Source organism: Sander vitreus, chromosome 12 (assembly GCF_031162955.1).
Source record: "Sander vitreus isolate 19-12246 chromosome 12, sanVit1, whole genome shotgun sequence".
Lineage (NCBI taxonomy): Eukaryota > Metazoa > Chordata > Actinopteri > Perciformes > Percidae > Sander > Sander vitreus.
This window is the reverse complement of record NC_135866.1, coordinates 3957721-3974393: the sequence shown is the minus strand read 5'-3', so window position 1 is coordinate 3974393 and position 16673 is coordinate 3957721. Positions and strand designations below refer to the sequence as shown.

At 42.2% G+C, this 16673-nt stretch overlaps 1 protein-coding gene across 3 annotated transcripts in view; it reads left to right on the top strand.

Annotated features, from left to right (window-relative positions):
- LOC144526485 (epidermal retinol dehydrogenase 2-like) overlaps positions 1-16673 on the top strand; it is a 30688-nt gene that overhangs the window by 12536 nt on the left and 1479 nt on the right. For 2 of the 3 annotated variants that reach the window (XM_078263991.1, XM_078263990.1), the window contains 3 exons: positions 3427-3571; positions 6189-6314; positions 9567-10172. In XM_078263991.1, coding sequence (XP_078120117.1) covers positions 3427-3571; positions 6189-6314; positions 9567-9669 — 374 coding nt within the window. In that variant the 3' untranslated portion in view covers positions 9670-10172. Of the gene's footprint in view, positions 1-3426; positions 3572-6188; positions 6315-9566; positions 10173-15986 lie in introns of those variants that run through there. The other variant, XM_078263992.1, reaches the window with a different exon arrangement.

The window sequence follows — 16673 nt, the reverse complement described above, 5'->3', positions numbered from 1 at the left end:
CTATTTAAAAATGGCAGGTTTGTTCAGGACACCCCCCGTCTGTCGCTATAGCAGTGATGACGTAGTGATTAGTGACGATTCTCTCTGACCAATTAGTAGTCTGCAGGTTTTCACGTCACCTTTTGGTATTGCCTCAGCTCGCTTGGAACCTCGACGGAGGTGATACTTACAAAAGTACTTGTTAGCTAGTACCAGGTACTTTTTTTTTCATAATGGTAAAACAAAAAAGTAGAGTAGAATAGAGGCGAGTTGAGCAGGTACCACGTAATGGAAAAACTGTATTAATTAGTAAAATGTAAGAACTTAATGTTTAATTCACACGCTCTTGTCACATCGTGGGAAAGCACATTGCTCTTGCCAGCTGAGTGACAACTTTTGTTTGGCAAATGTTCTGTAACCACTGAAGGCATGTTGAGTGGTTGGAATTAGCAAGCTAACGTTAGCTTACGAGCCAGCAGCGGGCCGTTCTCCACCGTAGGGAGAATTCTTTGCAGAGAGAACGGATGACAGCCCAGGAGGGCGACAGTTTGGTTAGCCATCTCCCCATGTATGCTGTCATCCGGCAGGGCGTGAAGCAGATGGACCGTAGGCTCTGTTCCGTTGTGCCCCTGAGGCTTCGAGCAAACGCTGTTTGTTGTGGGTATCATAGCAACGTTATCCGGTTTCCTTTGTTGAATGACAAATAGATTACCACCGCCTGCTGGTATGGAGAGTTATTTCTTCTCACGCAGGCGCAGAACATATGTTCTACTTGGCCGTCGGCTGTAGTCTCTGCGGTGTGTTCCAGTGCAAATTTTTGACCAAGACAGAGGCGACGAGGGCCGACGAGGCCACAGTCGGCCTTCATCGCCACTAATTCCTGGCCGTCGGCTTGGTGTGTCATGGCCTTTTAGATCCTCCTGCAATACACGGAGGGTTGCACTTTATGTAAATGTTTTTGACGTTGGAGAACAAGTTCAGAGTGCCAACCTCATGCCCCCTGACCTCAAATAGCCCAACACTTTTTTTTGGGCCGAGCAGCTGTCCTTGGGCTCTGTTTAAAATGCTAAATGCCATTTCATCATAGTGGGTGTCGTCGTGGACACAGGCAGACTCATCTCTTAGCCATCGCAGTTTGAACTTCAGAAAACTAGCCGCTGCAAAAACTGCGTCTTTGCTATCCAGTACAGCAGCTAAATTAGTCTGGATTGCCTGTAAAATGTAATTTGATCTGTTTTATTATGGATGTATAATTGCTATTTAATCATTTAAATTATGCGGGCTGTTCACTGTAGACCTTAACCATCCCCCCATGTGGGATCAATAACAGATTTAATTTAGTATTGATAGATTTTTAATTGACCTTTTTTGAAGTTTTAATCTTCTGTTACTGTGATGATGCATATCATTACGTTGACTTCTATTGTTTCGAAAATTGTAGTAGCAGTACAGTCATGTGAACAAATTAGGACACCTATGCTAAAAAAAAAAAACTCATCTTTTGGAAATCTTAATGCCTTAAAAAATGAGGAAAAATCCAACATTTAAGGACACCAATTTTCTTTGTGAATGAATAATGTATCGTAAATAAATAAATGTTCTTCCTTAAAATACAGGGGGCATAAGTAAGTACACCCCTATGTTAAATTCCCATAGAGGTAGGCAGATTTTTATTTTTAAAGGCCAGTTATTTCATGGATCCAGGATAATATGCATCATCACATACCCTTCACCATACCGAGAGAGGGGCATGGTGTACTTTCCATAAAATCATCTCTCAATGCAAATCAAACCAGCTATTAGGCTAACTGAAATAAAAATCTGCTATGGGAATTTAACATAGGGGTGTACTCACTTATGCCCCCTGTATTTTAAGGAAGAGCATTTATTTATTTACGATACATTATTCATTCACAAAGAAAATTGGTGTCCTTAAAGATTGGATTTTTTCCTAATTTTTTTTAATTAAGGCATTAAGATCAATTTCCTAAAGATGATTTTTTTTTTTTTATTCCTCTTTTTAGTCAACTTTAGCATGGGTGTCCTAATTTGTTCACATGACTGTGAGATCTGTTCCTTCTGTTCATTAACGGTGCAATTCAACAAATCTGTCCAAAAAACACAAGAGGTTTGGGAATATAGGCCTTCTGGGCGGCCAGCTGTCATCCTGATAGGGCAGGTTTCCTTGGCAGCAGGGCTTGGGGGGGTTGGTAACAAGGTCCCATAACAACAGTTGTCCCCTTGTAAGCTGTTCAATGCTGCTTTAAGCAGCTTCAAGATTGTGCAGTTCTCCCGCAGGAACTGGTATGGCTGGTGAATGAGGCACTTAATTCCCAGTTTGAAGCACAGGCTTTTCAGCTCGTTCATGGGAATTTGGGGGATTGTGTGAACAAGGAATCCCACCTTGGGGAATGATAGCACCAGTAGCTTTCTGCGGCTGACTTCCTCCACATGTTTGCAGTTTCAGCTCATATATAACTATAAACATTTAAAGTGTTAAAGGGTAACTTCCATTTTCAACCACAACCCCATTTTCCTATGTTTTTGTGTCTAAGTGACTGATGGGAACAACAATCTTTGACATTGGTCCAGTATTAAGCGAGCAGTCGGCCATTAACTTACATTGTAGCTTGTTTTGCCGCTGCAGTCGGCAGCGGCAAAACAAGCTACTATGTAAGTTAATGGGGCAATTGTTGTGATGGGTATAAGAAGCAGGAACTATCATCTGTAGCTTTAGTCTCTGTAACTCGAAGTATGTTTGTTTTCAGTTTACAGGAGAGATCTGACCCATTTAACTTATCTTTATTAAAGTTAAACCCATACAGCTTTATATACGTAAATGCATTAACCATCTACATCGGTTAGATTGTCCGTGATTCAAAGAAAAGTACTATAATCATTGATTGTACGGAAATCATGAGCATTAAAGCATGGTTCAATTCAGATATACTGGAATAATCAACAACAGACAGGAAAACACAGCGAACATGGGTCCATTTCTATATTATTTATATACTTAGTCCGTAAGTGTCCACTGATCAGAAGAATCGAAAGGGCTTTTCATCAAAAGTACTTGTCTTGTGGAGTCCACTGCTAACTGTCTCCTAACTCCGTTTTTCAAACCGAGAACGAACTTCTGAAGCTTAAAGCTTCCAGGTAAAAAGACTCCCTAATGACGGTTATGCTTCATGTAATATAAGATTTCATAATAATGGATTTATTGTACAATTGCTCTGAAAAGATACTGCAGTTCCAGTTAGAGTACAAAGCCTCTACTCTGCATTGATCTGGAGATATTGAATATACCATTAAAGGTATAGTTTGAAGTCTATACATCATCATCGTCGTCCTGTGGGTGTAAAGGTTTATGCCAGATTGGTTGGCATCTCGTTCTGTGGATCCCCGATCATCCTTTTCACATGTTTGTTTCTCCTCTTGTCCCTGCAGACTACTGTGCCAGTAAGTTTGCAGCAGTAGGTTTTGCAGAGTCTGTGGGTCTGGAACTGCTGGCAACTGGGAAAGATGGCATCAAGACCACCATTGTGTGCCCGTACTTCATCAACACCGGAATGTTCAATGGATGTCAAACTAAGTAAGTTCACTGTTTTATTTCAAAGGTCAATAAACCGAGCCCTGGGTATCCTGCTCTGCCTTTGAGAAAATGAAAGCTCAGATGGGCCGATCTGGAATCTTGCTGAGGTCATAAGGAGCAAGGTTACCTCCCCTTTCTCTGCTTTGCCCGCCCAGAGAATTTGGCCCAGCCATGAGAGAGAGAGAGAGACCTCATGGCTTGCAAAAGAGCAAAGTGGCAGTTGGTCAAGGCCACACCCCCACCCTCCACCTTGCAGACACAGAAATGGCACGTCCTAAAGAAAGCTCATTGTGGGACTGGCTCTAGTGGCTGTAATTCTGCACCACGGCTGAATTTCGGGAAAGAGACTTCAGATACAGTATTAGGGGACCACTAAGGCCTAATATAAAAGCATCCAAAGAGCAGCATGTCATAGGACCTTTAAAATTGGTCCAGTATTTTATATTACCCTCGATTTTTGTCTACTTAGAGTGATTGTTTTTGCTACTGACAGGCTCAGATCGTTACTAATAGTGTCTGACAGCATTATCTATCTCACGAGGTGACTTGTTGTCTGAAGACAGCGGTGTGGAGAGTGGAACACGAGTTGGAAGAAAGGCTTTCCAGGAGTAGGCTACAGAAATTAAAGGTTAATGTTATCTAAAAGATTTTCAGTGCCATGGATCAATATTTAAATGATTTAGACTGTGCGGATGAGGTCATTATACAGTCCCAGTGTTGAAATGTTCCTTATTTTTTAAATGAAAACTGTTGCCAGTGGGCAAAATGCTGCCTCAGTCCCCAGCAAGAAGATTGCGTCCGTTTTTGATTTATTTTTAATCTACTGTCTGTTCAAAAGAAATGTAAAGAAATGGATCCTCCATTAGTTTTTCCTGTACCAAATTGCACTGAAACGCAATGTCTGTGTACTGTTACACGCCTAGTAATTGGTCATTAATAATTTAACATTATCTCAAGCAAGGAGCACTTTATTTTTTCACTAACCTGTATTCAAGTCACTTCTTTATTCTGCATCATAACAGAGACCAGACCTGCATTAAATTAAAGATAAACTATACATTCAGCTTGTGATGTGATGCAGGTTTGCTATCGCACATTGCCAACTTGTGTTACTAATAAGAAAAATAAAACATGTAGACTGTGGCTTTACATTACTAATATGGACAGGTCTGCATTGCACATATACTCTGGTCCCAACCAAACACTTTATTGTTCCCCTGGTGGCCGTAACCACCTTAATGACCTTAAAGAGGTTTGCGCTGCACTTTTGCATTTCTTCCTAATGGCAGAGGTTCGTATTTAGAGAAGAGGGGATGTTGAGAGCTGATTTTTGTTTCATGACTGCCTTCCCTTACAGAATGGGTATGGGCTCATAGTCTTTCTTCCATTCCTTCTATTACCCTTTCATAGCCGTTTTGTGCATGATGGCAAGCCTGCTTTCAGTTGCACTGTTAGGTTGTCAAACCATGCTGTAATTCCAGATCTAATGATTCACATTCACATATGAACTCCGGACTATGTCCGAAGAATTAAGTCCCGACATAGTCTACTGACAGAAGTTCCTGAATCTCAATGTTTCTCCAGTGAGACATTTTCATGTAAATCGCCCATCTTCTTCCTCCGTACAGCCTCAATCAATCGCCTTAGAAAAGTAAAGGCTCTGCTGGGGCCGGCCTCTGGCTCACCCAGTGAGAGCGTGCTGAGTCCTTTGCAGTGGCCCGGGTTCGAGTCCGACCTGCGGCCCTTTGCTGCGTGTCGTCCCCTCTCTTTCTCTCCCCCTTTCCTGTCTATCCGCTGTCACTAAAGTGTGTGTGTGTGTATATGTGTTTATTATTTATTATATATATATATATATATATATATATATATATATATATATATATATATATATATATATATATATATATATATATATATATATATATAATATATATATATATATATATATATATATTATATATATATATATATATATATATATAATATTCACAAACGTCCCCCGCACACCGGCAGTCAGAAACAAACATCCATTGTCTGTTTGATAATCTACACATAGTCACACCGTGTGATGGTGTCTTATCTCAGCGTGGTACAGAGAAGGGTCCATGTCATTCTCAAAATCACAATATCATCAGACACAACCACACACATGCACACACACTGAAACCCAACAGCACATATCCCAGCACCAGAACACGTGACCATGAAAAAACTCAAAAACACATTGCCCCTTTAAGAGAATATGATTCTAATCGGACATTTTAGCTGGTGCATAGACTAATTCTGTGATTGTTGCAGTTGTTAGTGTTTTTATGTGTTTTTTAAATTTTCTAATAACACACACACACACACACACACACAGATTCTGTGCTTTATAGTTAGGTGGTTACATCTGCATCCTGTGTCCCTGAGCACAATCAAACAAAACAAAGACTATTCCACTGAGAAAAATCTGTCAACTTCTACATATGGTTCAGAAATGACATTTTAAAGGGATATTCCAAGCCACAAGTCATCTCTCGCAGGGCAAACGGGGAACGCAACAGTTGTTGGTGAGTGATTCAGTGCTGTTAGCAGTTGTAGCTTTTCTTAGAATCTTTTTTCTTGTGTTCTTCAGGTGGCCAAGACTGATGCCAATCCTGGATCCAGACTATGTAGCCAAGAAGATCATCAATGCTGTGCTCACAGACCAGGTCTTCCTGCTGATGCCCAAGAGCATGTACCTCATCACTGCTCTCAAGAAGTTAGTGTCTACCTTCTCTGTTCTCTTCACAGAACCTCTCTCTACAGATTAGTTCATATCCCCTTGAGTCAATAGTGCTGGCCTTTTAGAACTACAGTAAAGTATGTCCATCATTTCTATTTTTAAGCCTTTATGTCAAGCCTTAAAGTCTACTGCCTGTTATTTTGAATAGGCCATGCTTACACTAATGGATAAATATCAATCACCACTATTATCAGACTCTAAAAGCTTTATGTCCCCACAGAAACACAGTTACACAGACATGGCCAAAAACCCTGCTCGGTCTCAGCAGGTTAATATTGGGTTTCAAAAAGAGCCAAATGTTGTCATTCACTGATCTGTATGTTTTTTGATTTCAGATCTGTTATCTAAAGTTTCTGGATCACAGGTCATAATCACTACCACTACAACAGCCAGAACCCAGGCCATTTAACGTTGGGACTTAAAAAATGGAATTAATTCCGTCCATTGTTATTGCTGTGTTTCTGTCCTGCATGGACTTTTCCTGAATACCTATTCTTCACATTCCTATGTTGACATAACAGAATAACCTTTAGAAAACCCAAAAGATGGGCTTTTGGTGTTGTTTTACACCAAACACCCCCCTTTTATTTTACCAGAAGCAGCACCGATTAACGTCAGTACTCTCCCTCGCCTCTCCTCTGCAGCCAAATTGACCAATTTAGATTATGGCCGTACAGCGCAGTGGGACAATGAATGGGACACAGAAACTAATTTGCAGGCCTACTTTATATTCACTCGCATGCATCATTATCACTTACAATCACACTATCATACGTGTAGAATATCAGAAATATAAGTGAAACTAACCACACTTACGGTTACCATGTTTTAAACTGTCTATATTTGGAGCAATTCATTTCTTATGTAACTATGCAACACATTTTAATAATAAAACAATGAGATAAGGGGCCCTATTTTAACGTTATAAGCGCAAGGTGTGAAGTGCATGGCGCAGGTTAGGGCGTGTCCAAATCCACTTTTGCTAGTTTGACGGCGGGAAAAAAGGGTCCGTGCGCCGGGCGACTGGTTCAAAAGGGTTGTACTTAGTGTCTTCATTAATGTGTTTTGGGCGTAACATGCAATAAACCAATCGGTGTCATCGCCCATTCCCTTTAAAAGCCAGGAGCATTTGTACCTTGGTGCATTGCTGTTATGATGGCGGATTTGCACTGTAATATTTTTATTTGTAATCTTGTGTGTGTGTGTGTGTGTGTGTGTGTGTGTGTGTGTGTGTGTGTGTGATTTTGCTGTTAAAAGTAACAATGAAATTTGTCATGTCAGTCTTATGCACACCCCTTCACATAAAGTGTTACCCATACGTTGACCTCAGCAAGATGGGGCATGGTCGCTCTTAACGAACGCTACGTTACGATTCTATAGGCGGTTTGTAATGGCGTGTAGTTTGGAAACTCTGTAATGTTGGTAGATGTCAATGTAGTGAGTTCCGTGACAGTTGGACATTTTTTGGTCATATCAGTCTTTAATGGAAAGGACAGCCAGATATGAAAGGGGAGAGAGAGGGGGAAGACATGCAGTAAAATCGTCCAGGTCGGGCTCGAACCCTGGACCTTCTGTGTCGAGGCATACATCTCTATATGTGTGCGCCTGCTCGACCAACTGAGCTAACCCGGCCACACGACAGTTGGACATTTAAGTGAGTCCCAGGGCTTAACTTATCTTTGTAAATGGACTGTATTTTATTTTTAGATTTTGTCACCATTCTCAGCGCTGTAGTCGGCCTCGGTCGGATTCGGGTGGTTGCTTAAAGTTGGCTTGAACAGTCTGGATTTGCGCACCTTGGATTAATGAGTAAATAATCTGATTGGCAGCTTCATATAGAGCTCGAAAATGATTAGTCGGTTCATTTCAGTCATTCTTTATGGAAAAAAAGTCAAACTTGTGTGATGTCAGCTTGTTAAATGTGAATATTTTTTAGTTTCTTCTCTCCTCTGTGACAGTAAACTGAATATATTTGAGTCGTGGACAAAACAAGACATTTGAGGATGTCATCTTGGTCTTTGGGAAAACACTGGACATGTTTAACCATTTTCTGACATTTTAGAGACCAACCATCTAATCCATTCATGCAGAAAAGAATCCACACATTAATCCACGATGACAATAATCGTTAGTTGCAGCTCTAGTTTCATACGTCACTGCTTTACGTCCGTTGCTTTGCTAGTGTCGAAGAGTTGTGATAGTGGTAATATAATTAGTACTTGATCGATATTACTGATAGTTGTGCCATAGTGACAGTATAGTACTGACTGGTATGTTCTTGTGTAATAGCCTTGCTTGGCTGTGAGTCACATGAAGGGTCAGAGGTCAGCCTGACTACAGCAGGTGCTCTGAAGCATTTGGCCTTCCAGTCAAGGGCGGACTGGCCATCTGGCACTTTCCTGGTGACCGACGTGCTTTTTGGGCCGACCGCCAACACCTTTTTGTCTGGTCCACGAACCGGCCCATAAAAGTGGTAGGCTTAGATCGGCGGCCCATTGTTTTTCAATGACACTGGGCTGGCCCAAAACACTTATCAAAAAATATCACTTGATAAATAAATAAATATTATTATTTTATTTTTTTTCTGATTTTGACTTAATTTTGGTCGATTTTAATCGAAATCAAGTTTATTAAAAATGAAGTTTATTAAAAAGATATATTATAAAGACAATACCATTCATGTATACATGCTGGCGCCATCTTGGGAAAGCAGTCACGACCAGTCGAACGACGAACGCCGTGCTTGAGCTATGTTACTGGTTACCGGTTGCAGGGCGTTCGTCGTTCGACTGGTCGTTCGGTATGCGACCGTGGAAGTGTGGTGCTATTTTGAGCCTCGATAGTGGTGTAGAAATAGCGATTTCTTCTTACTTTACCCGTGCCCGGACAACTAGCGCTATAAGGTAATTAGCGGTTTGAGCTAAAACTGGTCACATTCGATTAGCATGAAAACACATCCCAGAGAACGGTCGACTCGGTAATCATGTGTTATTAACCCCTAGGTTCATTTTGCGCCGGAGTTGTCCTTTTTTAAAGTAATTTTCAGAAAAACTAGCACAAGCAATATCAGTGGCAGAAGATAAAAGGCACCAGTGGACACACTGCTAGTCTAATACAGAGACCCTGTATGTTGATGCACTGCCTGCAGCTGTGGAAGCAGCAGAAGTAGATGAATGTGTTGTATATTTGTTCCCTGCCCTCATCCTGTCCCTCCATCATCCTCTTTAGTGTTGTGCAGTGGAAGCAGGCCTCCCTCCTTGGCTCTTACCTGGGATCGTCAGTCCAAGTAGACTGCCACACTAACGCCAGTCTGCAATACAAACAGCACTAGCACACATTCAACATGACATTTGTTGTCATTGTAGAACACAGTTGTGGCAAGCTTTTTCTTTGGCCTCAGGCAGCTTAGTGTGCATTCAGTCAAATCCACTCTCACTGTTACCCAGAGACACTAACTAAACCTGTTTTTGTAATGTCATCAAAAGACAGACGGTGCAGAGAAACTGACTGTTTGCTCAAGTTTGTTTCTGCAGGTTCCTCATGATGATCTTCAGAGCGTTTAAAGCTTGCATATTCAGAGTTACTGTCCAGTCAGCTGTGTGCTCTGTAGAGTAGCTCCAGGTCATATCATCAGGACTCGGCACACAAGTTCTCCTGTTCAACAAACGCTTGTACATGTTTTGATGAAATATAAATGTTATTTTTCATATCCAATATTAATTGAGTAACTTTGAGTAAAAAAAGACTTAGGCATTAAAATGCCCTGTCAGTCAATTGTCCCTGCAAATGCAGATATTGAAAGTGTTTAATAAAGATTGTTGATTTTGTCATGAAGCTGAATTATGTGTGTTCATAATAAAGCCAAAGGTCACACAAGTAGGGTTTGGAACTATGAGACATTTTTATTTTAGGGGCGCCATTAGGACACCCACTGATGTCTTTGCCAGGACTCCTTTTGAAAAAGAGATTCTGAATCTCAATGGGATTATTTCCTGGTAAAATAAAGGTTAATCAAATAAAATGCATTTAAAACTGTAACCAAACAAGTCAAACGTACAGGTAAAAACAGTGAAACATGAAAAGACACCAGCGCAGACAATCACAAAACGGGAAACGGTACAATTGTGGGGTAAGAAGGAATCGGACAGAGAGGATGGGTAACGGAGTGAGTAGGCAAGTTTGAACAGGAGTTTTGAGGTGGGAGTGTCGTCATGGTGACCGACTGTGTGGGGGCAGAGAGGTCCAGAGCCTGGGAGCAGTGCAGCACCCAGGGTGCTGAGACGTGAGCTGGGGGTGGTCAGGAGACCAGCTGAGGAGGAGCGCACGGTGGTCAGGTCGCGAACATTTTTTAATTGTATGCACATGCATCCGGTTCCGATGCTGCCAGCGACGTTGATCGACTGTTAATAAAGTCAAAATATAGAGTTTTAAGGAGGTTAAAGGAGAATTCCGGTCGATTTCAACACGTAGCTCTGTTTGGAAATTTGGAGTGCTGTCAGTAGCGAGAAAAACTAAACCAATCGGTGCTGCCTACACCGTGTTATCCCCCTGCTAGCGTTAGCACCCAACAGGCTTAAACAGGGCAATTTTAAACTTGTTTTTTAGCCTCCTAAACATGCTCAAAATGTCATTACAAGTGCCTACCCATGTGCAGTGATTCCTTCCGAGGGAACACAGTAAATTTGACTGGAATGTTGGATTGTATGAGTTCGACAATCGACTAGTGTGGACTTGACCGGAAAACGGGAAATAAACAGAGGTATGTGCACTGGATGGATTAACACAACTTTTATGCCTTTCTGTCACATCTACTGCAGTCCGATTCGCTGTGTTCCCTCGGAAGGAATCCCTGCACATGGGTAGGCACTTGTAATGACATTTTGAGCATGTTTAGAGGCTTAAAACACGTTTAAAACTTGCCCTGTTTAAGCCTGTTGGGTGGTAACGCTAGCAGGGGGATAACACGGTGTAGGCAGCACCGATTGTTTTCGTTTTTTTTGCTACTGCCAGCACTCCAAAATTCCAAACAACAGAGCTACGTGTTGAAATTGACCGGAATTCTCCTTTTAAACAGTTCAAAATCTATCTATACAAATCCTGATCCAGCTGTTTCATCCCCTGGATCCGTTCCATATAAGGGCATTAAGAGACGTTTGAAACGGTGTCTCTCCAACACTATCAAACAATAGAGCCGTCAGCTGTTTTGCATGGAAAGAGCTTAAAGCGTGATTTATGGTTCTGCGGAGGCTCAACGCAGAGCTTACGCCTTACTGTAAGTACACACGTCAAAAAGTACGGGGAAGCTTTTTGACGTGGCAGCATGTTCGAGCATGTTCAACATAGCACAGCCAATACATTGACACTAGAAACATTTTATAAATTACATATATAATGACAGAATTTGTACTGTTTTGTTGGTCGCAGCGTCTGTTAGCAGTTAACTCGCTTGTTAGCCGCTGAACCGCAGCAGAATGCAGGCAGAGCGAACAAGCCGCCAGCTGTTGATCCGTGCAGGACTTCACTGTGAGCCGACTGTTTAGAGACAATGTGACCGGCAGGTTAACGTTAACTGGTCCCTATACGCAAACAACGTCATATCAGCAGGGCCGGTGTGTATGTGTGGGGAGTGTGTGGTCGAGAGTAGTGGTGGGCGGATCGATTCCAAATATCGATAATATCGATACCAACGTTGGTATTCATATTGATCAATACCAGTGTAATGAGATCGATACTTTAGTTTTAGTTTCTCTCCAGCATGCATTGCTGCGGTTTCATCAAAGAGGCGACCCGGCTGTCTGTGTCTGCGTAAGTGCCGCTGCTTTCAAGTGCTGCTCCTGTCACAGCTCAGAGCAGGCACACCTTGCTCCCCCCTCTTGTGATTTGATGTTGTACTATCACGTGACTGCTGCGGCGCCAGGCATGCAAGCAAGCAAGCAGCCAGGCCCGGCGGCGGCCAGCAGCACACACACACACACACACACACACACACACACACACACACACACACAAGGAGGACAGAGACAGAGCAGAAGAATGGCAGAGAGGAAGAGGAGCGTTGTGTGGCTATATTTTCAGTCCAAAAATGAAACCACGCCAAACTGCATAATTTGTAAAAAGGCTGTAAGATACAGTGTTAACAAAACACATTTATACAAGCATTTGAAAGTCTGTCCTGGGTTTTAACTTTATTAATAATCCAAAGGGAAAAATCCCAAAACCACTTAAAGGTCATGAGAATTCATTCAGATTTAGCAATTTCATGATGCATCCACATTAAAGGTCCCAGGGCATGAAAATTTCCCTTATGAGGTTTTTTAACCTTAATATGAGTTCCCCCAGCCTGCCTATGGTCCCCCAGTGTCTTGAAATGGCGATAGGTGTAAACCGAGCCCTGGGTATCCTGCTCTGCCTTTGAGAAAATGAAAGCTCAGATGGGCCGATAATTATTAAAAAGTATCGGTATCGGCGATACTAGCCCTGTATTTTGCAGTATCGCACACCACTAGTTGAGAGAGTGACAGGAATTAACTTTGGAGTGAGTAGCGACTCTGGTGGTGGAGACGGAGAAACAAAGTGTCTCCCCGGTACTTTCTGACCACGGTGGGAAAGCTGTAGCAGGAACGGTTAACCCTATCTTGATTTTATGTTGTTAATGGAGAAGGAGAACCAGGAAATGTAAGGGAAATGTGACACTACCAAGCCTCGGCCAAGCGGACCAATCACAGTTACAGGACACAGGACGATAAATTGGGCTTTACGCAGCAGCAAGCTCAAAAAATAAACCGAAAAATTGAATAAGAGGTTTAACAGTAAGGCTGGTAGAAGTTGCTTATGACAGAAATGGAGGGATGTCGGAAAAGAAATAAAAGAGGGGCTTGACCGGGAGATTGGGCGGCTACAAGCGCGTCTGGAAACCCTGGAGGAAAAGCTAACAGGAGGAAAGGCCGTCTCACGGTTTGACCCAGTAGCATCATTCATAATATATGGGCTACAACCGGAAAACATGAAAAGCATACTGGAGAAGATTGATCCAATTTTTTTTTTCTGAGGGTCAAGGCAGAGAAATACTGGCTAAAGATGGGGGGAGGCTGGGAAAAAGGGCAGGAGTGGAACAAGGATCCATTGCAAATTCTTAGTAAGTGCTACTTACCTGGCAATAAATCTTTTTTTGTGATTCTAATTTATGATTCCGGACAGTCTGTATTCACGAGCTCAGAGCAGATATTCTGCAATCACTGGGCACAGATATGTCTGTGAATTAAACTCACCTGGGGGGAGAGAGCAGTATAGGCATAGGAGAGGTGCGTATGGTTGACTCTGATTGGCTAACAGTTAGCCAATGAGAGCCTGGCTATCATCATCCTTTACCCAGCGCAACTGGGCGAGCTCATGAATAGTAATGAGCTCAGGCAACACCACGTCAGACTGACCAGCTTTTGTAATTGGCCTGATTTCTCCTCTTATTTCTTTTCAGTGGCTAGAGCTGACAGAGGAGCTAGCAGTTCATTTTCACATTCACGACATAACACAAACACATATGGACCTAACATATTTAAAAAAACGGTTTTGTGTGGCAGGGCACTAAGTCTATTTATGCTCAGAAATAGAAGCTTTCTAAATATGTGGAGACTTAAATGCTCAGATAAAAGGACTAAATGATATCATCCCTGATATTGATAACATTTTACCACACCGGGTTCTTGTTAACGAAGCTGACTGCAGAGCAGAAGAAACAGTTTGTATATCATGAGGTTTTAGTCCTGATGGACCGCAGCCTCCTGCCAGAGGGGAGAGGTTCAAACAGTTCATGCCCGGGGTGAGAGGGATCGGCCACAGCGTCCTCGAGGTGTACAAATCCTGGAGAGGTCTCAGTAGAGCAGATGTTAAGCTGCAGTCTGCCCTTGTCCTTGGCGGTGGCAGCAGCGTACCAGATGGTGATGGCGCATTTAAGGATTGACTCAATGATCCCAGTGTAGAAGTGAACCATCATAGTCTTTAGCCGCTTTCCGACCGGAAGGATTTTTGCAGTTCCTACAACATAAAATTCCTAGAACCCTTTTTTTCTCGTGTTCCGACTGGACCAATGTAGGGATTTTTAAGTCCCTCTGGCCGCAGTTCCTGTAACTCTTTCAACTCCTACTTCAGGGCAGGGTTTTTTCACTGTTCCCTTTTCAGCAAAGGAACCTAGGTCAACGAGGGTCGGATTTCCGGTACAGACAGACCAACAACGGGACAATTTTAACAATTTTCGCCATCTTATTCATCACTAAATTCACTTCTGACAACGTTTTACGCGAGAAATTAAATGTTTAGATTTCGAATATAGGCAGTCTTGCGTAAATTGATGCCAAATTGACAATTTGCTTCAACGTTTTCGGAGTTGAGAAGCTCCATGAAGTGAGGCGACAGCAAGCAGGCGTCTGCCCCGGCCGCTAGCTCGTCGCTCAGCCAGTCATGCTCAGAGACCCCGCTGGTAGCTGGAGGTCTCTCAGACCGGTAAATAAGAGGCTTTTAACCGTTGACGGTTTGTTTGTTTAAATATCACAACACATGTCCATCATAAGATTAACAGGAACCTGTGGTTAACTGTCTTTTCGGAGTTAAACTCCACCTCGTTGGCCAGCCGTCACACACAGTCACACACACACACACACACACGTCCACAGCGCAGCAGGCAGAGGCGGGGGAGAGAGAGATACCCGTTTCTCTCGGGAGACTTGTTTAAATTATGACAAATATGCTATATTAGATTTAGTATTTAGGTCATATATTTTTTGGTGTATTTGTTTTCTGATTTTAACGCTATAAAGACCGTTGCCGTGCCTCCATCACTCCCTTGTCCCTCCTACCAGTCCCTATGGCCACTTGGCCAGTGCGAATGCAAATGGAAAAAACGGTGTTGGGGGAGAGTAGTTAGTAGATCTACTTAGAAGTGGACTTTTCCTATAACTACGTTCCTGTAACTACTTGGTCGGAAAGCGGCTTTTGACAGGTTGAACTTCTTAAGCTGCCGCAGGAAGTACATCCTCTGCCGGGCTTTTTTGACAAGGGAGCTGATGTTCTGCTCTCACTTGAGGTCCTGGGAGATGATGGAGCCCAGGAAGCGAAAGGTCTTAGATCTTTTATTTCAACTCAATGAAAAATGGGAGCCAAAAACAAAAGTGTTCTCTTTGCATTCCCTACAGCACCTACACTGTTCACCTGAGTGAACAGCTTACATTACTGGCAGTTAGCACAGTTTCACTTTACAAAGTGAGCCCAAGCATGCTAGCACTTTACAGTCACGCCGGCTCTTTAACATCCAGTCTAAGCACAATCTTTCTGCCTCTTTAGCTGATCTTAATAAAAAAGTTAAGTGAATCTGTTGAAACATTGATGACTGAGCAAGGCAAATAAAAAAAATGCTTTTTTATTTGCATTTTATTCACATTGAATGTAAATAAAAAAAATGCCTACGGATTGAGGCCTGGAATCTTAAGAGATACAGTACAGGCCTGATCTTACTGTGCTGCATTTTCAACACTAAACTGGACTGGATCTTTTCTCACTCTCACACTTGCAGTTGTTTTTAAATGTAACTCCAGATTTTGCAGACATGACAACCAGCCAAAAGGTGTTTGATTTCTTTGTCGTGTTTCTCGTCCGCAGCATCCTCCCCATGAAGCAGGGCATTATGCTGGGCCAGTACCTGGGAGCCTTCAACCTCATGGACACATTCAGGGGACGCTCCACAAAACAGGAGTAAATGAAGAGAGAGAAGAGAAGTTAAGGATGAGTAATATGGAAGGAGACATGCACATATTAAAGCTATCTACCTATTGTGTATCGCTGTAATAAGACAACACAGTAGTCGTGAAGGTTGGACTTGATTGCTCCTCTCATTTCAATGGTTCATGTATTCAAGCATTGCATGCCCGTTAAGTCTCTTTATATCTCTCTGTTTCAATCCCTAATATCCTTAACGTCCCTGTTTTTAAATGGCATGATCATTAGTACAATTTTAATTGCGATCTTATTCATAACAGTTTGTAATTGAATAGAATATAGTGCTCATAATGGCCTCCAGCTAGTGTTGTTGCCTACTACTACTTGTTGAGGACCAATCATGATGATGTAATGATGTATCATCAGTCCACAAACCGCCAAGTCAAACATTTCCCTATATTAACGGGGCTCAAAGTCAAATGTCATGTTTGATTTGAATGTCCGTTCTGTAAATTAGTAATATTGTGGTGTGGTTGGAGCCACAACTACAATTGCTTTCAACACAGATGGAAACAATACAAAGTGGGATTTAAAGAAGCATAAGTGTTGTTCTTTTGCTATTAAGAGAAG